General features: G+C 45.5%; 2 protein-coding genes across 10 annotated transcripts in view; one reads left to right on the forward strand and one right to left on the reverse strand.

Moving 5' to 3' along the window:
- Nucleotides 1–27,445, forward strand: part of med25 (mediator complex subunit 25) — a 95,289-nt gene that overhangs the window by 38,102 nt on the left and 29,742 nt on the right. For 5 of the 8 annotated variants that reach the window (XM_069908877.1, XM_069908878.1, XM_069908879.1 and 2 more), the window contains one exon: nucleotides 2,118–5,396. In XM_069908877.1, coding sequence (XP_069764978.1) covers nucleotides 2,118–2,221 — 104 coding nt within the window. In that variant the 3' untranslated portion in view covers nucleotides 2,222–5,396. Of the gene's footprint in view, nucleotides 1–2,117; nucleotides 5,397–27,445 lie in introns of those variants that run through there. The other 3 variants (XR_011348102.1, XR_011348103.1, XR_011348101.1) reach the window with 3 other exon arrangements.
- The window catches only part of LOC138748526 (protein kinase C and casein kinase substrate in neurons protein 1), a 70,871-nt gene continuing 49,983 nt past the window's right edge, over nucleotides 6,558–27,445 (reverse strand). For both annotated transcript variants that reach the window (XM_069908882.1, XM_069908883.1), the window contains exons 7-12: nucleotides 24,860–25,015; nucleotides 21,099–21,274; nucleotides 20,615–20,735; nucleotides 17,178–17,263; nucleotides 14,484–14,596; nucleotides 6,558–11,437 (exon numbers count right to left, since the gene is read on the reverse strand). In XM_069908882.1, coding sequence (XP_069764983.1) covers nucleotides 11,325–11,437; nucleotides 14,484–14,596; nucleotides 17,178–17,263; nucleotides 20,615–20,735; nucleotides 21,099–21,274; nucleotides 24,860–25,015 — 765 coding nt within the window. In that variant the 3' untranslated portion in view covers nucleotides 6,558–11,324. The remainder of the gene's footprint in view (nucleotides 11,438–14,483; nucleotides 14,597–17,177; nucleotides 17,264–20,614; nucleotides 20,736–21,098; nucleotides 21,275–24,859; nucleotides 25,016–27,445) is intronic.

The raw sequence follows: 27,445 nt of genomic DNA on the forward strand, positions 1-27,445 counted from the left end.
GGTTTTTAAAAGGTTTCGTTCAGACTCATCTGCCTCCTTAACAACGGTTTTTGTCTGGCAGTGACGATGGTCGGTAACAAACTGGCGCCAATAGAGTGTCAGGGACCCGCATGGGCAAGTGAGATCAGGTGTGGAATTTTTCCACTTGTCAGCGCTCAAAAGGTTTTGGATTTTGGAGCATTTTCGAATAAGGGGTACTTGACAGGTGTTATTAAAAATCTGAAACATCGATGAATTATTCCCCCTTTACAGCTGCTTCCTGCCATGCTGAATATTTCTATTATTACTCCTGAGAACACCAACCTGCCACGGACTTCAGTTGTAGTGAGACAGTGGCTGACTTACTGCACCCTTTTTAAGAACTTAAGAAACAGGAGCAGGAGTCGGCCGCCGAGCCTGTGGTCCACCATTCAATGAGATCATGGCTGATCTGATCTCCCTACCTTTTCTCCATATCCCTTCACTCCCCGACGAGCTAGAAATCTCAACCTGGTCTTAAATATATTCACTGAGGTCACCTCCACTGCTTCAGTGGGCAGAGAATTCTACAGATTCACCACCCTCAGTTCCTCCTCATCTCCGTCCTGAATCTTGAGGCTGTGTCCCCAAGGTCTGATCTCCCCCATCAATGGAAACAACTTACCTGCCTCTACCCTATCTATTCCTTTTATACTTTTGTCTATTTCTATAAGATCCCTCTCATTATTCAAAATGCCAGCGAGTATAGACCCAGATGACTCAATCTCTCCTCATAGGCCAACCCCTTCTGGAATCAGCCTGCTCTGCCTCCTGCATGTAGGACTCCAGATGTGGCCTCACCAGTAGCAATGTATAGTTGGAGCATAACCTCCCTGCTCTTAAATTCAATCCATCTATCAATGAAGGCCATTTGCCTTCTTAACTAACATTTTGCGATTGATGCACAAGTCCTCCCAAGTCCTTCTGTATGGCAGCACGCTGCAATCACTTACCATTTAAATAAAATCTGATCTTCCATTTGTCCCAGCAGAAACATCAAACCCTGCTATTCAATAGATGTCAATTAAATCAGAATCAGCTTGAGCTGACAAGTTCTAATGATCTTTGGCCAGGTACACTGATTTCCTTGAATCATACAGCACAGATCCAGGCCCTGTCAGACCACTTTGTCCAAGCCAACTGTGATGCTTATCTATGCTGATCTCATTAGCCTCCCCTCGGTTCCAAGATTCAATTAATAAAACAGTGTCACATGACATGAAGTTTTTTTTGCCTGCTGCAAGGCCGACAGATTCGCCACTGGCAGGAATTGCCTAAGTGTCTCTTACAGTCAGAGAGAGGGAGAGGGGGACATTCAGGCTTCTATCCCTTCATCCTTTCCACATCTCCAAATGCCTCTCAAACATGATCGTTCTATCAGCCGCACCGCCTATTCTGGCAGCTTCTTCCTCTTCTCTCTGTGGAAAAACTTGCCCCTCTCAAATTTCTATTCTCTATTCTAATGTCCTTGGCAAAGCACTCTCTACCCTATCAATGCCCCTCAGTAATTTTGAAATCCTCTTAGGCAGGGGGTGGCCAAACCTTTTTTGGGTTGTGTCCCACATACAGAAAAATATAAGGAGTCACAGGCCGAACGATATTAACTGCTGTTGGCTCCTTTAACAGGCCGTTTAAAGCCCGACGACAGTCGGACTGGGTGGTGGACCCAGCGGGGAACCCTGAGACTCTCCGTGGGTCTGCACCAGTGGGCAGAGGCGCTGTTATTGCAGCATCTCAGGTAGCGCCGCCATCTTGTTTCATCTGAAGGGCCACTTAAAAATGGGCACTGGGCTGCAGATTGCTCATCCCTGCTCTAAGGTCACTCCCGAGTCTTTGGCATTCCAGTGAGGATAAACCCAACCTATCCGATTCCTCCTTAGAATTGCGGCCCTTCATTCCAGGTTACATCCGGATGAATCCCTTCTGCACCCTCTCGATTGCTCCCACATTCACCTCGTTGTGTGGCAGTTAAAACTGTACACAACTTAAATTGTTACAGCTCTTGGGGATTTGGGATTGACCTGATGTTCCAGAGTTGGGTTGTAAGACTCCAAATGGACTTGTGGTGTAAATCTTTCCTTGTCATTTTAAATCTGCAGGTCAAATGATGATGAACACAGGTCCACGAGGCCCAGTCCCTCAGGCAGGACTGCAGCAAGGGACAAGCCTGTTGGAGGAAGAAATTCTGATGGATCTTATCTAAAATATCCCTTTACACAAGATGTGGGCATGGCATTCTGAAGCCCTGTCTAAAATTGGTCGTGAGATATTTTCTATCCCTCGCAGACCAAAGGAAGCATTCGACTCGTTTTCCTTGAACAAGAGAACAGTGGCTGTGTCAGAGTATGTTTACTTTTAAATGACATTTTTTAGAAAATGAAAGGGAATTGACAAGTTCAGTTAAACCAGTTCTTGTGGGACTTCTCATTTAAAAGGACAAACGCAGTTTTGTGCCCCCTCTGCTACCTCCATCAAACTGCATTAAAAGTCCTAAAATCCGGACTGCTCGGGGATTGGGTCAGTTCGGGTTTTCTGGATTCTCGGGCAGTACTTTTAAAATTCAAATTTAAGGAGGATAAAGTGAATGAAAAGGTCAATTTTGATAGTTTATTAACAAAACTTTCACCCCGCTGAAACGAATGCTCACTTTACACAAATTCGCTTTTACGAAGAAACCTGTGTTCACTATCCAAACGAAATTTGAATGGGTTTTCACTTTTACGAAAATAGCCCTCCATCGTGGTGAATGGGTCTTCGCTTTCCGCCATTTCGGCTTATGAACGCTCTACTTTCATAAAGCGGGGTGTACCTGTAAAATGCAAAGTACAAAAAAAATTTATCAGTTAATTTCAGCGACTTCGGTGCACCTCACGCACACACACAAAAGCCTGCTAAATTTTTTAAAAGTTTTGGAAAGGTCTGGATTCTCAGGTGGTCCGGATTTCTGGCATCCAGATTTTTGGACTTTTATTGTAATTAGTACATTTTCTTTAAATGTATTTGATTTTTCCTTTTGAATAGAAGCCTGCTATATTTACTTTTGCTACTTCAATCCTCTGTTGATCAGCAGGTGTGAAAATGTGCATGATGTACTTGTTGTAATCGAACCACAGCAATGACAGCGAGTGGTGGTCGTGCTTTCAGTCCCTCCGTCTGCTTGGCTGATTGTGTCAGCTCATTTACAGACAGAACAACAACAAATTTCTCCACTTGTAAGTATTAAACAAAAACTAAGGAAGGAAAAAAAATGATGAGGATGGCACAGCTTAAAGTGGAGACATTTCCAGAGGAATCCGTAAAGGCTGTGGTGCTGTTTAGGGCTTGGCCTGTTTGCAAGCTGAGATTGAAGGCTGTCCGGTGAGAGGAATACATTGTGGAGAGAGAGCTGAGCACAGCAGAGGAATCCTTTGTGCTGTTTTTTAAAAAAAATATTCATTACAATTTCCATTTATTGCTGTTTTCTGTAATCTTTGCCACTTTCTCTCTTCTCACGCAGTGACTCAGTGAGTAGAAGTTGTCAGTTCAGGTCCCAGTACGGAGATTCAAATACCAAATCTGGACTTAATGCGCAGTTTCTGCACTCTTGAGAGGATCATTCTTTAGGGTGGTGTTGCCAGCAGGACAGCACTCTGAGTATAGGTGAGGGGGAAAATAATTATACATCACAATTCTAAAGAGCAGGCATTCCCCACCATTAGCTGTCATCTACATGTCTCTGTCTGTTGGTCACGTTATCCATTTGCTACATTACTGTGGCTGTAAAATGTTTTTCCGTAGTCCATAAAGTGCTGCGAGTTCTGCCCGTGATAAAACATGGAAAGCATTCACAGTGAGCAGTTCCATTGTGTGGGAACCCTGTCTCAGCCCCTCCTTCCTTTTTCTCTTTGCGCTGTCCCTTCACTAACTTCCCTCGGTCCCGAGGAAGAGTTTCAACTCGAAAGGTCGACCATTCTTTTTCTCTGACTGATGTTGAGTTCTTCCAGCAGACTGTGTTTGGCTTCCGATTCTAGCTTCTGCGGTTTCCTGTGTGTTGAGAATTCCTTGGTGCTGTGTCGTTAATTGAAGCGAGAGGCTGTGTTCAGTCAATGTCAATAGGCTCCCAGATCACCTGGACCTTCGAGCCCAATTGAGTTTCCATCTAATGACCCATTTGCCTCTCCTCCCCCAATTTATCTCCCTTCTCTGCAGTCAGTATCTCTAACTGGCCTCAATGTCCACCAGTGAATGTCAAATGGCTGGCGTTCCTGGGAAGATCGGCAGGCTGTTTGACCAAAGGAGAACACGGTGTTGAAGAATTATTCATGTGGAATGATACATTCTCTCTCTCTCTCTCTCTGTTCACCCTCTGTCAGCAGTGTCGGAGGGAAAAGATAAGTAGTGGTCAGTCATTAAGTCCTCATGTAAAAACACAAATGCTGGAGGAACTCATCCGGTGTTGCAGCATCTCTAGGACGTTGGGCCTGAGGCCTTCTTCAAGCACAAAGGAGGCAAGCGTCTGAATTAAAGACTGGGGAGAGAAGGGGAAGCTGTCTTTAGTCCAAACCAGTTTCCAATCTAGCAGCTCATTCTCCCTCAATACCTTGCTGGCTGGAAGGAGGTTGTAGGAATTCCAATGTACTGTAAAATGTCAATAATCCTCTGTCCGACACTTCAGAAGTCCGGTTTCCCACACTTAATTGGTCAGGTTCACTAGAAAATTTATTGCAATTCTGTGCATCATCTAAAAGGGCGGCGTTTAGTGCAACGCCGTTACAGCACCAGCGATCGGGATCGGGGCTCCAATCCCGTGCTGTTTGTAAGGAGTCTGTACGTTCTCTCCTTGTTTGTGTGGGTTTCCTCCCACAGTTCGAACCGTACTGGGGGGGGGGGGGGGGGGGGGGTCGCACGTTAATTGGGCGGCACAGACTCATGGGCTGAAATGGCTTGTTACCGTGCTGTATGTCTACATTAAAATAAGCGGGGTATTAATTAATGGGGAATATCAACAAGTCCAGCGAATCTGCTGGCCCGGCACTAACCAAGCCCCGAGTGTGCTACGTTATTGGAGTTCCATTGCAATTGCAATTGATCACACCCCAGCAGGCATCCTCCCATCATGTTTCATTGAACTCTGTTCCTTTCTCTCCTCACGTGCATCTACAATTGGCATCTTGCTTCCTCTCGCAATGCTAATTCTAACAGTTTGTCAAACCCGGGTCAGTTAGAAACTGGCCGTGGATCAGAGGACAAGATTTAGAAGTTTGTATTTTGCAGTGCACTTTTAGAATGAGTGATATATATAACATGCAAAATATGTTCATAGAAAAGTTTGCAGTGGACATGCTTTTCTGTTTATATGGTCCTCAAAGTAAATGAAAATAAACATTGGTTGTAAATTATGTTTATCTAATTATTGCATTATCCTTTGTTTCTGCTGTCCAGAATGCCACATTTTAAAATGAATCCCTGCCATAAATATTATGAGGGTAAGAGTGAAAATGATTTCCCTGCAGTTCTACTTTAGCCTCAGATTGTTCCACAATGCAGTGAGAAGGATTGTTATTTAAATGTTATGTTTGGCATTTTTTTTTAACCTTACCTTCTGCATAGTGATGTGGGTTTATTTTTCTTTCAAACACGAGTACTGGAACCATTTGCAATTTGTACCAAGGCATGAGGGGAAATGACACAAGTTGTCGACCTCACTGCAGAATTTCATCAGATTACCAATATATTTCATTGTTTTTGTTTCACTTTCCAAAACTTGTTTCTATGTGGCACGTGACAGAAAGATGCAGATATCAATTAGAATTAGGAGAGGGTGTGTGTGACTCAAGGCATGGTCGAAAGGACATATTTAAGCAAGGCTCTTGAGATTCTAACGGAATGCAGTTGTGGTTGATAGAGAGCCATGTGGGATCAGCGTGGGGACTGATACAGTGCTGTCGGGGGAGAGCGGAGCAGTGGGATCAGCATGGGGATTGATACAGTGCTGTCGGGGGAGAGCGGAGCAGTGGGTTCAGATCAATGTAGAATCTGAAGAGTAAAGGTTATGCCAGAAGAATAATGACATAAAAGCTGGTTAGAGATGTATTTTGTTGTGTGATGTGTATAAATGTAGTTAAATGTGGCTTTTTTTCTTCATACAATGGATGTCAGCTGGGATGGGTGTTCAGTGGTTGTTTTTTTTTAAGCCACTGACACCTTGGGGTTAAGTTCCACAGCTGATGGCACCTTCACCCAATTGGCACTTCACTGTGCACCTTTAAGTGGGGATGGCTGGAGATTGGTCCACAAGCCTTCTTCCTCATCCACATCTGTGAGATCAGTTGCACTTTAAAGACCATAATTTGTCTTCTTGTTAGTTTGCGTTAAATGTAACAATACATTGGGTGTTTCAAAAGTTATTCAGGTTGACAGAATCAGAGAGGTGAGTTCAATGCTCCCAATCATCACCAGTTGTATACAACCGGAGGCAATTCCTGCCCTCTAGTCTCTGGACTGTGATCAAGGAAATGGACAGTCCTTTGGCTGAGTAAAGAGGAAACAAAACCAGGCAGTTCAGAAAAGGTAATTTATTGCCACATATTTAAATTAAAAGCGTTTTCTGTGTCCATATACAAAGATTTGCAAATGCAGCTTCCTGTCAATCAATACATATTTTATATTAAACCATGAAACAATCCTTGGATATTTTTGACGTATTGGCAAAGGTCAATAGAGCGAGCTATAAAACAATGCTTTTCCTTAACTAGATCTTCAATTGAACTTTTTCAGTTTTGTAACAGTCAGGTTGTTAGTGTACAGGTGCTCCCCTACTTATGATGGTCTGACATGATGTTTTGAAGTCAGGATGGTACCATAGCGAAACTCATTATTTACTTTCATGAATTATGTTAAAGTAAGGTCATTGCAAGCATCATTGATTTTTCCAATAAATGTTGATAATTCCTCTAAGGTGAATTCTTTGTAGCCTCCTTGGTCAATTACTTTTAGTTCAGTTGGAAAGCTTGCAGGAACTGATACAGTGCTGTCGGGGGAGAGCGGGGCAATAAGATCAGTGTGGGGACTGATACAGTGCTGTCGGGAGAGAGCGGGGCAATAAGATCAGTGTGGGGACTGATACAGTGCTGTCGGGAGAGAGCGGGGCAGTGGGATCAACGAGGGGACTGATACAAAAGCGGGGCAGTGGGATCAGCGTGGGGACTGATACAGCGCTGTTGGGGGAGAGCGGGGCAGTGGGATCAGCATGGGGACTGATACAGCGCTGTCGGGGGAGAGTGGAGCAATGTTGGGAATGGTAAAGGGCTATGGGGAGAGAACGGGGCAGTGGGATCAGTGTTGGGAATGATAAAGGGCTGTGGGGAAAGAGTGGGGCAGTGGGATCAGCGTGGGGACTGATACAGCGCTGTTGGAGGAGAGCGGGGCAGTGGGATCAGCATGGGGACTGATACAGCGCTGTCGGGGGAGAGTGGAGCAGTGTTGGGAATGGTAAAGGGCTGTGGGGAGAGTGGTGCAGTGGGATCAGTGTTGGGAATGATAAAGGGCTGTGGGGAGAGTGGGGCAGTGGGATCAGTGTTGGGAATGATAAAGGGCTGTGGGGAAAGAGTGGGGCAGTGGGATCAGCGTGGGGACTGATACAAGAGTGGGGCAGTGGGATCAGCGTGGGGACTGATACAAGAGTGGGGCGGTGGGATCAGCGTGGGGACTGATACAGCGCTGTTGGGGGAGAGCAGGGGGCAGTGGGATCAGCTTGGGGACTGATACAGTGCTGTTGGGGGAGAGCGGAGCAGTGGGATCAGCATGGGGACTGATACAGTGCTGTTGGGGGAGAGCGGAGCAGTAGGATCAGTGTTGGGAATGGTAAAGGGCTGTGGGGAGAGAGTGGGGCAGTGGGATCAGTGTTGGGAATGATAAAGGGCTGTGGGGAGAGAGTGAGCAGTGGGATCAGTGTTGGGAATGATAAATGGCTGCGGGGCAGTGGGATCAGTGTTGGGAATGATAAAGGGCTGTGGGGAGAGAGCGGGGCAGTGGGAGCAGTGTTGGGAATGATAAAGAGCTGTGGGGAGAGAGCGGGGCAGTGGGATCAGTACTGGTATGCAAGGTATACCTGTATTCTTTTTAGACATAATTTTTTTTGGCTTATGGGTTTGTCAGAACACTACCCCAACCTAAGCTGAGGAGCACGTGTAATTGTTGGGATGGTTTTCAAGTTGGCCACTTCTGTCTCAGGGAAGTAATGCATGTGTCTGGAAATCTTGGTCAGTGGCTATTTTTTTTGGGGGGGCAGGAGAATTTTTGGGGGAAGGGGTTGCAAATGCTAGCTATAATTAAGACTCAAGGAAACAATTTATCTGCCCTGCTTCATTAGGAATTGCCTGTTTCATTTTCCATTTGCCCCTTGCTTTCCAGGAGGTATTGGCCCTAGTCTTGGAGTGGAGACAGCTAACACAAATGACAGTGGCTCTCCACAACTTCGTAACCTCCTTGTCTGTTCCAAAGTGGTGAATCTCGGGACACTTCCATCATGGAGTGCATCTGCTTTGTGTCCACTCCATGCCTCTGGGTATTCCCAGTGCTCTCTATTGGAGCATCAAGATAGTCATTCACAGTTGGATGTAGTGAGATGGAGCTTGCAGGCAAGAATTCAATGGGATAAAAGCCAGAGCAGCTGTGCGGACCCACAGAGGCGGGGAGTAGAGACCCAAAGGGTCCAACTACCCAGTCAACTGCTGTCAGCTCCGCACAGGCTTTGAATGGCCCATTAAAGGAGCCCACGGTAGTGGGGTCTGCGCCCAAGATGGAGGGGCCTATGATCGGTAGCAGCCACGAGGGGTTGCAGACTCTGGAGCAGCAGAGGTCTGGTGCAGGGCACCAGAAAACAGGGAGATCAACCCCTCCCTCCCCCATCTGAGAAGAAGGAGATGACCCATGGGACAGTGACCACAACAGCAGACCAGTAAGCTCTATGGCAGAAAGACCCACGCACTGGACGGACGGGCTGCTGGTGACTTGAGGCGAGGAACCCACGGAGGCTATGGGCTGCTGGAGTCTGCTGTCGGGGGACTCGCTCTGGGCTGAGGACTGAAACTGGCTGAAGGGTTACCAGTTATCAGAACCGGGGTGCGAGGGGATGCCGAAGGGTTCCTGATTGTGTCGGAAGTTGGGTGGCCAATGGTGGCTGCGGAAGCACTATATGTGAATCTTTGCTTCTCTTTCTCTGGAAGAGGCGCTTCAGGCAATTTCTGCCGATGGCGAATCTGTCTGCCTTACAGCAGGCAAAAGCAATTTCGTGTAATATGACACTTTTTATTACATGACAATAAATTGAATCTTGAACCCAATTCACACAGAGATCATTTGAGAAATGACAAGGAACTTGTTCCCCACTGCTAATAGCTGCTCTTGCTGTAATATTTAAAAGCATCCTCTAATTCAGTGGCATTGAACAAAGACCCCTCTACTAACTGTTTCTGGGTGGTCTTGTAATAAAAATATAAACCTAACAATTTTAATTAAAACTTGTTGCTTAGGAGATGGAATTCTTGTATCAAATTAGATGCAGAAGTCTTGGTTGGCAGACTTCTGCAGTAATTCCACATCCTGTCACTTTTCTTAGAACTAAATTCAGATTATTTACAGAGATTCAGTTTCTTGTAAAAAAAATTGTTTTGAATGCTGGGCTTCTGAAATAAAAGCTGAGGATTCTGGAAATACACCAGAGATGAGGAATAATATTTGTGATCCATGGTACAAATCAGCGATTAATGTAAAACAAGAAAGTTAGATTTCTCACTTAGAGTTGACTGACGCTGCATTTCCAGAATCTTTGTATTATGCAGTTAGTCAATAATGAAAGTATAAACCTTACTGAGGGAAACGTCATTAGTAGTTTGAGGGATTATTGCAGTGTTGTTTGATGGGTAATTAAATTTATTTTTAATTTGGACGTACAGCACGGTAACAGGCCATTTTGGCCCACAAATCTGTGCTGCCCAATTTACACCCAATTAGTTTTGAACGGTGGGAGGAAACGAGTCCCCAGGGAAAACCCACACATACACAGGGAGAATATGCAAATTCTTTACAGACAGCATGAGATTCGAACCCCGGTTCCGATCGCTGATGCTGTAAAGGCTTGGCGCTAACCATGCTGCCTGATTTTTGGGTGTTTGTTGCTTTAATGGATCAGGATCATTTCAGAGTTAAATTGAGGGATATATATCAGGTGCTGTTAGAGTTAGGGGCAGGTTTTATCATTGGAGTTGTAGAGAATACTTTGAATTTTGTCAAGTGTGGGGCATATTCATGGGATGTGGGCATCGCTGACAATGCTGGCTTTCACTGTTCATGCCGAACTACCCCTGAACTGAGGCAGTGGTGATGAGAAGTGGGGTGTCGAGTTGCAAGATGGGTCAACCAGGGGATTTCTTTCCCTCAAGGTGTGAGTGAACCAAATGTTTCTGAACAACTGTCCGGGGTTTCTAATTTACTGAGACCCAAGCTTTCTAAAATTGAATCTAGACTTGTTTAATTTTCCCCCAGTGCTGTGGTTATGATTGCATGTCTCAAATCAGTATTACTGATCACCTCGCCAGTCTGTAATGGCAGCCCAATGGGATATACTTCAGGTGAGATGGAGTGTTGCAGTAAATGGTGTAAGGATGAAATCAGTGTTCATGTTTTGCGCTGGGTACATTCAGAAGTTTAACAAGGTTGTAGTGTTTGCCAGGGAATGTTATAGCATTATATTTTGTTAATTGTACAATTTGTGCTCCATTTTGGTATGAATTTGTTCTTTCCTTTAAGTAACTATGAAAGCTGTAGCTGAAATCCCACAGTGAGTGTAACTGGGTGAGGGTTTCCTCTTGTTTGGTCAAACAGTGACTGGCTGGTTAGTATTGCTGCTTTCCCAAAGATGGACAACTGACACCAGTGTGGATCCAAGGGTTGTCTCGGCAATTGCATGCTTTGCCGTGGCTCTGGTTCCTCCCACTGCCAGGTTTGGTAGGTCAGGTTGATGGCCTTGAATTTTTATTGCTGAACCAGTTCCTGGTCAAAACCCGATTCAGTCCCTCTCACTGTCTTACAGACTACAATCTACTTCGACTATATCTGGGAAGTTCAGTAATGTGGATCAAAATACCAATCTCTCACCCTTGTATACTTTGATGAATCATTCTCCTGGATCGTAACGTCATTGGCATTCACAGGTTAAATTATTAAAAACAAAAACAATTTTAAAATGTTTTAAAGCAGTGGTGATGAGATGTGCTTTAAGATGGTTCTTTGGTCTTGCTGCCTTCTGTTAACTGAATGAGCGTTCTTTACTGTATAACTTCTACATAGTTTGCAGGATACAGTCCAATCCGACCTCCATCAAGGTAACCTTTACACCATCCTTGTTCATCTTCGTCCTCTACTTTAGTCAGCTCCTGACCTGGAAAACGTGCAAAAGAAAAATGCTGGAGATAAGAACGGAGTTGTACAGCAGGTGGCATTCCCATCGGCTCACCCTGACTCTTTGTGCGCTGTAACATGTCTATTTGCATGCTAATCTCACTTTCTCCCTGTGTTCACATCACTCTGCCCCAGAAACTTTCCCTTACCTGTGCTGCAGGGGCCATTTAGTGGCTGATTGACCTACCAACTTTGGGGAGAGGGTGGAGCTCCATGCAAATAGCAGGAGAATCTGCAAACTCCACACAGCACCCGAGGTCAGGAGTGAACCTAAATTAACGGAGCTATAAGTCGGCAGATCTCGTGGTACCATCCAGCACAAAGCAAGCAACTTCTTCCCAATTCCTAGATTATTCTAGAAATTACTGTGTTTCCCTGGTCGGTCTCTTCCCCTTATTTTCAAGCGGGGGTTCTGTAGCCTTGCACCCTAAGATCTCTCTACATCAGTACATGATCAAATCTTGGTTACCTGACATAAGCTTTTATAATTCATCTTAAAAATGCGATTCTCCAATCTCGAATGATTTTAACATCTGGTAATTAAATACATGCACTGTTTAACTCTGCAGGGACCCTTTTCCTTTGGACTCATTACACTTATCTGGGGGGAAAAAACTCCTGTCCTTCCCTCTGTGACATCAAAGACAATATCCGCCTATCCAATCTTTCCTGTGGCCAGAATTCTTGTGGCTGGCAATGTTCTCAAGTACTTTTACCCTGTGGATCACAGAGTATTTCTGGAGTGACTTCATTTATCTCTTCTGCCGGCTATTCCAACATAAATTACATGGGTTCTCTCCTGCCACTAGAGGTCAGCCTCTGCCCAAGTTTAGGAGAACTGATTGTAAGGAATGATTGGTCTTAAGATCTCATTAAAATTTACTGGCAATTTGACTTTTTTAAAAACCTGCTCAAAATTGTTCAACATCTCTTTTCAATTCCCTGACCAATCCCTAGCTACGAGCTGGCACGTAGCAGCAAGGATGAATTTGAAGAGGATTCCTAATGGTAGCCAGTGATTATTGGAGGAATCAGAGGGGAGCACATTTAAGTTCTTGGGCGTCATTATCGTGGAGGATCTTTCCTGAACTCAGCTCATTACTGGCATCATGAAGAAAACACGTCAGCACCTCTACTTCCTCAGGAGTTTGCGGAGGTTTGGTATGACATCGAAAACCTTGGCAAATTTCTGCAGATGTGCGGTAGAAAATGTGCTGACCCGCTGCATCACGGTCTGGTTTGGATGGACCAATGTCCCTGAGCGTAAAGCCCTCCAAAAGGTAGTAGACACAGCCCAGGACATCACAGGCAAAACCCTCCCCACCATCGGGAATATCTGCAGGGAACACTGCCGCCGGAGAGCAGCAGCAATCGTCAAGGATCCACCCCACCCAGCACCCGCTCTGTTCTCGCTGCTGCCGTCAGGAAAGAGAGAGGGGCCACAAGACTCGCACCCACCATGTTCGGGAACAGATCTGACCCCCCTCAACCACAAACTCAAATCATTTAAGGATTCTAACTTTAGCACTTTATTAATTTTTTTTCTTCTTTCTCTCTCTCTATTGCACAGTTTGGTTCTATTTCTTTATTTGTTTACAAGTGTCCGTTGAGTCTGGTTTCTTTTTGCACTACCAATAGGTGGTAATTCTGCCTGGCCCACAGGAAAAAGAATCTCAGGGTTGTACGTGATGTCATGGATGTACTCTGACACTATCTGAGCTTTCAAGGTTGCATAAATTAAGGCTGGAGATGTTTATGGCACCGGTTTGTGTGATGACTATCTCACTATAAACCTTTCTATTTGAATCCCATCAATGTAAAAAATTATACATTTAAATGAACTGAATCATATACCCACAGTGTAACACTAACGAGGCCAATTCACACTGATCTACAAGCCCCTGGACCTAGAGCTAGAGAGTTAAGCTCCCTCTTTTCTACTTCAGTCCCAAGTAAGAGCATGCCCTTAATACAGTGTGGGATTTATCATTTTCCCCAACTGGTCCTTTCACTTGTAAACCAGAATCTTGAAGTAGAACAATGTTAAAAAGAAAGTCTTTGCAGTTATGGAAACATCTTCCTTGGATAAATATGCCGATCACAAGTAGAATATGGGAGGTGGTGAAGTGTGGTCGATTGAACTTGATTGAAGATTGCAGCAGTGTGAACGACAGAACGTTTAGAATGGGAGATTGCGAGAGACAAAGTTAGGAGGCTGTTCGCAAGACTGCAGCGACTGTCCAGGAAGGTGAGTGGTGTGGCTGGTGTGTTTACAGAGTTAACACTGAAGGCTGTTCAGGGTTTTGGCAGCCAGAACGTAACACAGAGATGGAATTGGCTTTCCTCACAACTTGGAGAAAACTTGGGAGAAAAGGTGAACTTTAAGGAAACATAACCCAATAGAAAAGCAGGAAAGAAAAGGGTCAAGGAAATTAAGGGGGCAAAACACAGCCAATGAGGGAAAAGTTTTAAGGTGACAGTGGGAAGAGTTCGCATCATCAAACCACACAGGAAAAAATGTTGAAGATGATATCAGTCTGAAGTTACAGGTCATTATTGAATAGATTAATTTTTCAGTAAGAAAGACAACACAAGCCTGGCTTAAGAGGCAAGGATTTGATTGGCTAAAAGTACATTTCCTCTTGTAGAAAAAACTGTAACGGGAGGAAAATCACCAACTAAATACAATATGGAATTCAGGGAAATCCCCTTCCCAACTCCAGGTCAGTTGAATATAGGATAGGGCCAATTAAGCAGGTTACTTTTGAGGTAGAAAGAAGAATGTTGCTGGGTTCAGCAGAATAGATGGGGGCCCTTGTATGGAGCATAAACATTCAACATTAACCTGTTGGGCCAAGCGGCCTGTGGCTACAAAGCCCTGGAAGAGAAGGGAAGACAGAGCGAGTCTTCAAACACGGTACAAGAGAAGAAATTCAAGTTCGTGTCCCGCTGCTTCCAACTCTGCTCAGATTTTTGGGTGAACATAGAGGTGGAATGATTGCAGAAACTAAGGATCCAGTACTTACCCGCCTTGAAACTGAGCTCATCTGATTCCTGGCTGGAGTAATCATACAGTGCTCGGATTCTCACGCCGGGGATGTTTGTACCATCCTCACCAAGGGCGTAACCTTTATTTAAACTGAAACCAAAACAAAAGTGGAGTGGCTTTTAAAAGGAGCTTTGGCTGTGACTTAATGTTTACAATGAAGGCATGGTCGATGTGGAGAAGGGATTTCCTTCCCATTCACAGCCCCTTGTCTCATTTCTGGACCTTGGTTTCTATCGCAAGCTCTAGACTCGGGCATCAGAATGATATAGCCAGGGTCACAGAATTCAAAATCAAATCGACACCTTTCACTGTTTTGCTTCCTCTTTGCTTGAGATGGCTCCGATAATGGATGAGTGAAGGTGTCATTTGGAGACGAGCAACAACAGCAGCAGAACTACAGAATCTAACATTCCAAAGTATCAGAAAATGCTGGAGCTATTCGGTAAAAACGCAACGCTGCTCAAACTCAGCAGGTCAAACAGTATCTAGCAAAGATAAAGATACAGAACTGATGTTTCAGGCTTGAGCCCTTCATCAAGGTATGAGAAAAATGTAGGCAGGCGTCCAAACAAAATAGTGAGGGGTGTGCCAGGGGGAGGAGGAGCATGATCCCACAAACAGGTGGATAAGGGGGAGGGCAAATGGGAGAAGCGATGGCTTCGTGAATCAAGGGTTGATTTTCCATCTGGGCCCTCTCCAACCAGATGGCATTAACAGCAACTTCTCCGGTTTCTTCTGGCCTGCTCCCTGATCTCCCTCCCTCCAGCTCTCCACCCCGTTCCCTTTCTATTCACAGATATATCCCTCCTCCCCACCCCCCAACTTGCTGGTGTGCCCTCCCTCCCTTCTCCACCTATTAAAAGGTAAAGATTCCATTGATGTCACCTAATACTACATTTAGAATGTTACATACATGAAATTTTGTCCACTGTAAGGCAGACAGAGAGTCGCCACTTTGTCCAGCACCCCTCACAGGAAGCTACAGCCCCTGGGCGGTCACCCCTCCAAGTACTGACCAGGCCTGAGCCTGCTTAGCTCCCGAGATCAGACAATCTCAGGTGTATTACCTCCTGCCTGTGGGACTGTGCCCCTCCCCCTTGCCTTTTTTTGTTCGAACACTGTTCGGTGCCGTTTGTTTTCTATATTTTGATGACGGGCTCAAGCCCTAAACGTTGGTTCAGTATCTTTACCTTTGCGACATACTGTTGGACCTGCTGAGTTTCTCCATCGTCGTGTTTTTTTTACTTCAACCGCAGACTTTCATGTTTTATTTCAGATCAGCCAGCATTGATGGAGGGAGAAGCAGTTCATGTTTCAAGTCGACTGCCTTTCATCAGTCAATCAAATGAATGATTAACTTTTTCTCTCCCCACACATGGTGTACAGTCCCAGCATTTTCAGTTTTCACTTTGTAGTGTGTACCATAGTTGAAATTAGTCTTGTGCATAAATCATGAATCCTGACTGATTTGAATGCAAAGTGACTTGGGCTTCATGGGTGCAGATCAAAGGGAAATAGATCTTGCTTTCGGTCCCCTCATTCTCAATTACTGCTGATCTCTTGTATCACTCAGAACATGCATTTCCAGAGTGTCTCATTCATCGTCAAGACTTCCTTAGGAAGCTCTGTGGGATATAGTTTGGTTTGTGGTCTGAGCTGTTCACCCAGTTCAGCTGCAACTGCAGGGGTCATTTACCACATCAATGAAGGCCATTCTGATATACAGGAAATGGGATGGACTCCCGACGTTAACCAATAAACCACCTGCAAGTGCATACTTAATTAAATGCGAAACATTAGCTTTGTAAATTGAAAAGGGTGTCAATTTAAAAACAGGGATGTGGAAAGATTTCTTTAGGCAGAGGGTCCGTGAACCTGTGGAACTTGTGGAAGCAAGTTCATCGGATGTATTTAAGGCAGAGACTGACAGGTACTTGATTAGTCGGGGCATCAAGGGTGAAAGCTGGGACGGGGCTGAGTGGATGGATCAGCTCATGATTAGAATGGTGGAGCAGACGCGATGGTCCGACCTCTACTTCTATATCCTGTGATCCAAGCTGTAGAACCTGGTTAGCAAAGGTCAGGATACCATCCAGTAACCTCCACGCGAAAGAGTGAGCGAGGCTGGTGTCCGGCTGGGGAATAGTAGGCTAGGAATAGAGTGAACCCTGTGCCCGTGGAGACAGGAACTGGGGAAGGGGGAATATTGCTGGAGGAAAGCGCGCGCACACACCCAGCAGGAAGGAGCCGATTATATCCTGATGAACCAGCAAGAGGCTTTGCAGCTAAAGAATACACAGACGGCGGGCGACTGGAGGTGAGGAACACATATGGACTGCGGTCAAAGGACTCACCGCAGGCTGCTGACTGCTGGAGACTGGTTGAAAGGGTCGAGAGGGCGCTGAAGGGTTCCTATTTGGATCTGGAGCTCGGGCTGCTGATGGTTTGGACTGGAGTTTGTGTGGCTGCGGGAGTGGTTGGAGGTGAATCCACGGACACTCAGTGACTGGGGGGACGACGACTCTCTTTTGCTTCTCTTCCTCTGACTATAAGAGGTACCCGGCAATTTCTGCTGACGGCAAATCCGTCTGACTTAATAACAGATTAAAGCAAATTTTGTGCAACATTACACATTTTATTACATGAGAATAAATAAATTTTGAATGTTCACCTTAAGCTCTGTAGAACCACCTTTTCTCCTTCCTTCTGTCCTTTTCCCTTCTTGTCTGTTATCTTCTCTGTCTCTGGGCTCCATTCCTATGAGGTCAAAGTTCAGCATTAGCTGCCAGTAAAGCATCGACTTCAGTTTAAATGACACGTAGGGAATTTAAAAATGGCTGTATTGCTGTTGGTGTCCACTTCTGAGGTAATGAAGAGCTCTATTTGTGCATCCACTTTTTCCTGGACCAGGGGCTGAGGGAGATCAGATCGAGCTGTGTAAGATTACTGGAGGGAATCTACAATTAGTGTAACGGGTAGCGCAACACTGCTACAGCACCAGAGATCGGGACCCAGGTTCAAATCCTGCAGTCTCTAAGGTGTTTGTATGTTCTCCCTGTGTGCGCACGGGCTTCCTCCAGGTGCTCCAGTTTCCACCCATCCTTCAAAACTGACCAGAGTTGGTAGGTCAAATTGGCACCATGGGCTTGTGGGCTGAAAGGGCCTGTTACTGTGTTGAATATCTAAATTTAGATACAAGGAAGATGGATTTATCCCCCCAGGGTGGGGTGCCTAGGGGGCGAAAGGTAGGAGGTTTAGAAGGGATTCAAGGGGAAATATCTTCACACAGATCGCAGCTAGGTTCTGGAACACACCTGACGTACTTCAAGAAGAAAACCTGTCATTCTTCACTGGTCTGTTACGTATATTTTATATATGTATATACGTTCCACATATGTATTGTGAGTCTGCTCTGAGGACTGGAGAATGCTGCATATGTACAATTGGATGATGATTACCTTGAACTCCAACCTCTCACCAATGTGGTTTCCCAACATGTGTGAAGCCTCCTGGTATTCCTTTCACCAGGCCATTGGCAGTAAGTGCGCACCTCACTGAATGTACAGCAACAAAGAGCTGGCAGATCTGCTGCAGATCGGAATGAAACAAACAAAAAAGGTTGACAGTGCCCTTAGACCAGGGCTGGATTGCAACGTGGACATTTTATTTTGGTTCTTATCCACCCAAGCAAGCTTGCAGCACGTTAGCTTCATTGTAAATGAAATGTAACCTTTCTGACAGTACAGCACTCCCTCACCTCTGAAGTGACACTGTAATGGGCCTGGGTCTGTGACTTAGAACGAAGAGAGTTGCCAGCGGAACCAAACTGTGAGGATGGTGATCATTACGACTGCTTCTAAACCACAGTAAATGATCCTAAAGGTAAAAGCTCGGGTTTATTTACTAAAGTAAACTCTAGGTGCTGTTAAAACGTAGGCTAAGCAGAAGCCAAATAGCTTCCAGCAAGTCTAAGTTTATTATCATCCCATTGTACAAGTACCACCTGACAAAACAGCGTTCTCCAGTCCTCGGTGCAAAACACCCAGACATAACTCACCTACAGACAAATAATGCATATGCAGGATAAGTATTTATATACACAAATAAATATTGTTTTGTGGCGGTGTGAGCAGCGTAAGAAGCACAGCCACCACATTAAGGGTCGTTAACAACTGTTTTATTTGAATCTGGCGCGTGCCCCTTTAAAGGCAGTGTTGGTTCGGTCACCACGTGTGTGATGACCGAACCATGCTGCCTGGGGCGCGCGCCGCACGGGAGGTTTGAGGAAGAAACCCCCGATGGTGTCATCTTCCCAGGGCTGCCCCGCCACATGGCGTTACAAGTGGGGCCGGTTCACCCTGAGTGAGGGCGCTGCCACAGTTTCATGAATATGTGAGTCTTGGATGGTTCCTTTGCTCGTTCAGCATTCTTTCTTTTCCAATCTTTTTTATTGATTTTAATATATTATGAAACATACACCAGACAAATGCATGGACAGACTAAGGATACACAATTGACAAGATTACAATATACAACAACCAATGAAAAATAATAGTGTCTTCATCTCCCTGTGAACAAAGAGGAAAAAAAATTCATATTGTATTAAAACACCTGTGCTAATCTATAAAAAGAAAAGCATAACTGGAAAGCCTTGGAGCAGCATTCATCAAAGATAAAAAGCCTGGTTCTCACCCACAAGAGAAACTTGACATCAGGAAGGCTTAACAACACAAAGAAAAAAAAGTTAGAACTTCTATCATCCAAAAATATTGAATGCATGGGTGCCATGTTTCTTCAAATTTAAAGAATCAAATGTGACGCTTCACATTTTTTTCTAAATTCAAAGAGGCCAAGCATTCTCACTGCCCATGGGAAGAAGCTTGGTGGTTCTGGCTTTGGTACCTCTGTACTCTATCTCTTTCCTGATTTAAGATGCTGTGTGCAGGGAGGAGGATTTTGCGCGCCCTCTTCAGACAATGATCCTGGTAGATCACGTCGATAGTGGAGGACAGAAACTCTAGTGATCCTCTCGGCCATTCTTACGGTCCTGTGGATTGACCACCGATCAATTTCTCTGCAGCAACTGTACTACTCTGTGATGCAGCCGGCCGGGACACTTTCGATAGAGCTCCTGCAGAAGGTTGACATAATGAAGACCGGTAGCCTCGCCCGCTTCAGTCTTCTCAGGAAGTGCAGTCGCTGGGCCTTCCTGACAAGTGAGGAGATGTTGACAAAAGGTCACTAGTGAAGTGAACTCCAAGGAACTTGGTGCTCTCCACTCTCTCTACTACAGAGTTGTTGATGTGTGGTCATTCCTGGTCCCTCTGAAGTCCACGATCATCTCCTTCATCTTGTCCATGTTGAGACTCAGGTTGTTCCTCTCGCTCCATATTATGGGGTTTTCCACCTCTTCTCTGCAGTGCGACTCATTATTGTTGCTGACGAGGCCGGCGACTGTGGTGTCATCTGCAAACTTAATGATACTGATGCAGTTGTGGGTCAGGAGTGTGTCTCAGAGCAGGCTGAGGTGCACCAATGCTCAATGTGACAGTGCTCCATGTTCCACTACCGACCCAGACAGACTGTGGTCATCCCGTTAGGAAGTCCAGAATCTAGTTACTGAGAGTCCCAGTGAGGACAGCTTCTCCACCAGCCTCTGGGGAATGAATGTATTAAACCCCGAGCTGAAGTCAGTGAACAGCAGCCTTGCGTATGGGGCATCATTCTCCAGGTAGGTCAGGACAAAGTGGAGGGACAAGGCTGTAAAACCACAGCAAGTTCCCACGAACGTAAATTAATAACCAGATGTTGCTTGGAGGATGATTATTAGAAGGGATGCTGGGAGAACTTTCCAGGTTATCTTCAAACAGAATGTGCAGCCAGGAGCCCAGAAGGGTGTGGCTATGATTGAAAAGCTGCCCTCTCTAGGCTGCTTTGGGAGGGTTCTAATCCGGAGTGAAGTTTGAAACATCACCCTCAGGAAGAGGGTGACCCATTGAAACCATTTCTCCCCCTCCCGCGAGTTCTACCTTGTGACGGATGGTAGTGGGTGATGGGTTTTGTTAGCTTGAACATGAATTAGCCCCCGACTGCGGTTGTCACACTCACCTCGAAGTATGGCCAGTTTGTTGGCATTCCTGGACCGTAGGTGTTGCGCCACCATTTTAAGTCACTCTGGTCATTTATTGATAACACAGTGTGGTGCAGACCCTCAAAGATTGACCTGAAGCTGCAGGGAGAGAATTGGCAGGGATTGGAAATCATTCAAATAAATCTCAACAAAGAGGTGTGTCCCAACAGAGGAAGTGTGTGGGACTTCCATGGGCATGAACCAGCCAGCGAAACACACCAACAACCCTTTGTCCCTCCACCTTTCCCGAGAGTAGAGGAGACTGATGGCAGAATACGAGGGGTAGATAGCAAGAATAAATAACCATAAAATGCCGCAGATGTGTCTGAAATGTTTTGATCAAATGCAAGTTACTGCCACAATTCCGCCTCACCTACACAAGGAGCACAGCTGATTAATTCCGTGTCAGGATGGAGCAACCTCTTTCACCCAGGAAACCAAAGGGACAAGGCTTCACCTCACCTTTCATTCTTGGTGACATCAAGGTGCCGATGAATGGACAGGAAGACTTGTCTGAGGAAGACCGTGCGTTTCTGGTCCAACTGCTGGCTCTGAGCAAAGACCATCTCCATCTCCTCCATGTACTTTGGGTTGTATTTGTTGAGATCTTCTATGGCCTTTATGTAACGCTGCTTCACCTGGGATGTGAGGAGAGGGAAGGTGGGGGGGGGGTGAGTGCCCAAAGGGAGAAACACCCAGAGAGAGGGGCAAGTTTCAGAAGCAAGGGTAAGGGTTCAACAACTCCTGTTCCGTTCGTTCGAGAAGGTTTGACCAATATTCCAGAACCGGTCAGAGACATATAGCATAAAAGCAGCAGGCCTTTCAGCCCCACTGGTCCGTGCTGACCTCACTTCCTACCTGAGCTAATCCCATTTGCTTGTGTTTGGCTCATATCCTTTCTAGAACTTTACTGTACATAGATTCTGCTACCCAGAATTCAAGCAACTGGCAAAAACAATCAAGGTAAATGAATAAATTCAAATAAATAAAATATTGAAATAAAAGTTTAAAATTGTAAAAATGAATGTTCTCTGAAGTCATAGGGAAGGTGCCTTGGTCGGGCTTTGCTCGTAGCAGCTGTTTGAATAAAGTTGTGAAACAGTGATGGCGTCACCCAGGATGAAGAGCTGGTTGGTGCCACTTGTTGGGGAGACTCTCTTAAAGAGTCTCCTTATCCCTGGTTATTTTTATTTGTATATTGTTAAGTATACTAGTGAGGCTTTATCTGAAAACTTGGGGTGGGGTTAATTATCTATAATGTTATTGTTTGTCTTTTGAGAAACTCCATAGAGGGGGAGGAACCTGCAGATGAAGCGACGGTTAAATGTTTTCAAAGAACGTGACTGAAAATAAAGTAAAATGCTTGAAGGTTTATATATTCATGCAAGTGAAGTTCATTGTAGTATTTTTGTCTTTTAAACTGTTTATGAGTCTCAAACAACTGGAAAACTCACTTATCCAGCATCTACCAATCTCCAAAGGTTATCGCTGTATTGCCCAAATGTTGTATCTGCACTACCTGGCAACTTCTAGCAGCTCATTTCCTGTCTATGTGGGGAAGGTGCCCCTCGCACCTCCTTTAAGGCTCTAGTTTTAGAGTCCCCTACCCTCAGAAAAATATTCACCTTGTATCTCGTGATTGTATAAATCACGATAAAATCATCCCTCAACCTCCTGTGCTCTGGGATGAAAGTCCCAGCCTGTCCTTGTAACTCAATCCTGTCAGTGCTGGTAACATCCTTGAGATCTCTTCCTGTGCTCTTTCCAATTTTCTGCATGAAACCTGAACACCAGAACTATCTGACACTATGATGAATGTGCTCCATTTAAGGGTGGCGTACAAACCCCTCAAAGAACAGCAGATCAGTCCTTCCAGTTCCCATGCCCAGTTAATCATCATCTATGTAAACACATCGTGGTCAGCCCAATCCTAAGGATTCCGGGAGGCTTTTGCTGTGCATATGTTTGTTAGGGGTGTACGATGGGACTTGCAGGCTGTCTGTATTCCAGACCCAAGCTTTGCAGGAACCCTGGCTGACTGTCCATCTCCATGGCTGCCCAGAAGCAGAATGATTGCAACCTTGTTCATCAGCACGAGCTGAGTTTCGGCATTCTACCTGTGCATCTTTCTCCATCTCTGTAATAGTGGCCAACTCATCTGCTGAGATTCACAATTCCACTGGCCTGCACTGTAAACTAAAGGCTGCCTAACCTCCTGCTGTAACTTCCAGCACGTCCCACCCACCACACACCCACACCCCTGATGAGGCAGTGTCTAAACCTAAAAGTTCTCCTTTTCGTTTCTGAATCTTTTCCCCATCTCTGCAACTTGTTTTGATCTCTGAAAAACCCATATGCCTCAAAAACTGGACTCCTGACCATCCCCTGGTTTAATCGTTCCACCATTGGTGACTGTGCCAAGGCCCAAAGCTCTGGAATTCCCTGCCCAAAAGTCTCCACCTTGTTCCCATCTTCCTGCTTCTGTAACTCCCATCAGTTTAATGGACGTATTCTCTGCTGATGTAGCTTGTTATGTTCTGTTGATTAGTTCTCCAGACACAAGAACATAGGAGCAGGAGTCGGCCATCCTACCCATCAAGCCTGCTCCGCGATTCAATGAGATCGTGGCTGATCTGATGAGAGGCTCATCTCCACCTACTGGCCTTTTCCCCATATCCATTAATTCCCCAATTAGGTAAAAATCTATCAAACCTTGTCTTAAATATATTCACACTGCTTCAATGGGCAGCAAATTCTACCAATCCACCACCGTTTGGGAAAAGCAGTTCTGTAACAACACTAACTTACCCAGCTTACACACAATTATAGAATACGCTCACTCGTTTCTTTCAGCGCAAAATGGAGTTGACTTTCTTCAGACACAACATCCAACACCCCAAACACCACCCAGCCAAACATCCCTGATCTTCTCATTAGCCCTGATGCTCTCACTGTATCTGAGATCCATTACCCGTATACTAATGCTTAACATACCCACGCTATTATTCCCGCACATCGCTTCGGTGATGTCATCAATGGCGACCGGCACCGCGCCCAACGCAGCTACAGCAACAGATCCTCCTCATCTTAGACCTAAATATACTACTCTGAATCTTGAGGCTATTACCCTTAGTTTTGCCTCCACCAACAATGGAAAGACCTTTCCCACCTCTATCTTATCTATGCTTTTCATAATTTTATAAATTTCTATAAGATCCCCTCTCATATTCCTAAATTCCAGCAAGTACAGTCTCAGACGACTCGATCTCTCCTCATAGGCCAACCCCTTCATCTCTGGAATCAGCCTGGTGAACCTCCTCTGCACCACCTCCAAAGCTAGTCTGCCCTTCCACACAGGATTCCAGATATGGCCTCACCAGTACCTTGTACAGTTGTGCATGACTTCCCTGCTCCTAAATGAAATCCCTCCAGCAATGAAGGCCAACATTCCATTTGCCTTCTCGATAGCCGGCTGTACCTGCAAAGCAGCCTCTTGCAATTCATGAACAAGCACTCCCGTGTCCTTCTACACAGCAACGTGCTGGATTGCTTTCTATTTAAATAATAATCCGATCTTCCAAAGTGGATAACCTCACATTTACCAACGTTGTACTCCATCTGCCCAACCTTTGCCCACTCACTTAACCTATCTATATCTCTTTGCATTTTCCACCATTAAAAGTACATCAGTAATAATCCACAGAGACATCCTCTACTTGTCAGGGTCCGTAAACTCTGCAACATGGCAAAACATCTGAAGGGACTGGGCAGCGGTGAGTTAGAATGGTCTGACTCTATGCCTGGGAGGTAACTCAGGTAAATCAGCTGATGTATGGGCTTAAAGTTTTTTAATGTAAAAGGACAAAGAACAAAGATAAGGCTTATTTGAATACATTGAGTGTTAAATTTGAAGTCCATTGCTTTACATTCAACTGCAGTCTTCAATCAAAAAACTGAGGATTGTAACAAAGGGGTATCGTGTGAGAAGAGTGGGGAAGGATCAGGGCTGCACTGCTGTTCAAAGGAGCTTGTGGAGACTTGCTGCACCATGTACACATTAGTCACACTATATCCTTAGGTGGATGGAAAGATGACCAAGTGCTGAGTCAGAGGGAAAGGAGGAACAATGGTTCCAGGAGAGATCCCAAACAGCTGCCAGCACGGGGTGGGGGGGGGGGGAATTATGAGGTGTCCTCCCAATCCCACAGAACTGGCCCACTCACCTTCTCCGCCTCCTGGCTGCGCTTCTCTCTCAGCCGCTGGAGCTGCTGGTGTTTCCTCGATGGCACAGCTGGGTTGGCCTTGCAGCTGCTTTCCTGCAGAAAGGCCACACGCTCTTTTTTCCGTTTGACGTGGTAGAGTTTCTTCAGCTTCCCTGCCTGGGGAGAGGAAGTCAAGGTCAGGGCTGCCTGGATGAGAGATGCGCTGTGCAAAGTGGTTATTATTTAAATGGAAAGCGACTGCACCATGTGGCCGTGCAGAAGGTCTCTGGAGCACTTCTGCATGAATTGTTGTGTGTGGAGGCCTCCCAGCCTGTCTGCAATATTGTGGATTGCGGTGATCAAGTATCCTCCCTGACTGAAACTTATTCGGAAGTCACATCCCCAGTCAATCAAGGTTGGACTCCGGCCACCCATTAGTGCACACCTTGCTGTTGGATAATTTAATCACCTGGGGTCATTATTGGCACAGATTAGCACTGTATACAACACCAACGCACAGCACATTCTTACCTCTCTACCTCATGGTCCAAGCCCTGGTCATCGCTCCATCCCAGGTCGCTACTGTGGACATCGCGAGAAATGTCGCTGGTAAGGTGTGCACTGCACTGAAACTGAGCAGTGGTATTGCAATAGGTCAATACTTGCAGAGAGCCACACCCACGTTGGTACAGGGAACCGGGTGTGTGTAAGAGTCCCTGTTTGTAGAAGATCACTAATGTCGGAGTCCAAGCCAGGTCTGAGGTGAATGTCTATATCGTTGCTTAAATAGTAATTGAGTTTTTTTTTCTTTGGCTTGGCTTCGCGGACGAAGATTTATGGAGGGGGTAAATGTCCACGTCAGCTGCAGGCTCGTTTGTGGCTGACAAGTCCGATGCGGGACAGGCAGACACGGTTGCAGTGGTTGCAGGGGAAAATTGGTGGGTTGGGGTTGGGTGTTGGGTTTTTCCTCCTTTGTATTTTGTCAGTGAGGTGGGCTCTGCGGTCTTCTTCAAAGGAGGTTGCTGCCCGCCGAACTGTGAGGCGCCAAGATGTACGGTTTGAGGCGATATCAGCCCACTGGCGGTGGTCAATGTGGCAGGCACCAAGAGATTTCTTTAGGCAGTCCTTGTACCTCTTCTTTGGTGCACCTCTGTCACAGTGGCCAGTGGAGAGCTTGCCATATAACACAATCTTGTACCGTTTAATGTTCTCCCGTGTGTTAAAGGGATTGTAATGTTTGTGTCCAGACTTGTGTCTCTCTGTGAACCCATCGAACCTGATACTCTTCCCAACATGACAATTGTAAAAGGTTGGTTTGCAGGTGTAGCAGGCTATCAAAAAGGTGCCGATGGCCCGGGCTTGGTCTTGACCCTGTGTGGAGTTTTCATGTCCTCTCCACAACTGCACAAGGTTCCTCCAAGATCTCTGGATTCCTGCTGCATCCAAATGCATGCTAGTTTCTGAGTTAACTGGCTACCATGAGTTACTTCGAATGTGCATGGGAGAGGAACTGATGGGCACACGAAAGAGGAAAGATTCCAGTGAAATGATTGATGGGATTGCACTGTGAGCGAGAACAGATGCAATGGGCCAAAAGACTGCATACAGAAGGTAAAATTAGCAAGAGCAGCAGAATCTATCATCTACTTTTAATTTTTTTTTACATTTTAGACCTACAGGAAGGGAACAGGCCATTTCAGTCCATGAGCCCATGCTGCTCAATTACACCCAATCAACCTATAACCCATGGTACATTTTGAACGGTGGGAGGAAACCAGAGCCCCTGGGAAAAACTCACATGGGGGGAAAGGTACAATCTCCTTACAGAGAGCATGGGATTGGGGTGAGTCACGTGATGGAGTAGTGGCCGGTCGGGGAACTCCAGCCCTCTCCGGAAAAGTTTAAAAAAAACCAGAGAAAACACAAAGGCACAAACACGAAAATTAAAATAAAGTGAAAGTAAAGGTGGGAAGAAAATGGCAGCGAAGAAAGAAAAGTCGAAAGCAACGGGAAGAAGAGAAGAAGAAAAGACATCGGAAGAAGAAGGGGAAGGCCTTACCTGTCCGAGGAGGCCCGCTGTGGAGAGAGAAGCCCGCTCCCTCAGGTCAGTCGAAGTCCCGAGCTCGGGACTACAAAAATGGCTCGCGGACTCCTCGCGCATGCGCGATGCGCAAGACAGAAAAAAACACTGACGGGAGGAGGGACCAGCTGAGGAGTCGATCTCCACAGCTGAAATTGACAGCCACAACACAGCAGCAAGAGGAGAACATAGAAAACAATGAGAACAAGAAAGAAGAGAGTAAAAGGAAATCAAAGAAACAAGATGTCCAACCCAGAGGAAGAAGAGGAAGAACACAGAAATGGAAGAAGAAGGGAAGGGCAAGTACATGGATATATTTTTTTTAAAGAATATATGGAATCAATAAAAGAATGGCAATCACAAGAATTTAGTGAAATAAAAAGAAGAATAAAAAGTACAGAAGAAAAAATGAATAGATTAGAGATGATCATGTCAGATATTGGAAAAAAAGTGGACAAGGTGGAAGAACGAGAAACAGCCGTAGAAATGGAAGTAGAGGACTTAAAAAAGAAATTAGAAGAATCTAA

Source organism: Narcine bancroftii, chromosome 13, assembly GCF_036971445.1.
Source record: "Narcine bancroftii isolate sNarBan1 chromosome 13, sNarBan1.hap1, whole genome shotgun sequence".
NCBI lineage: Eukaryota > Metazoa > Chordata > Chondrichthyes > Torpediniformes > Narcinidae > Narcine > Narcine bancroftii.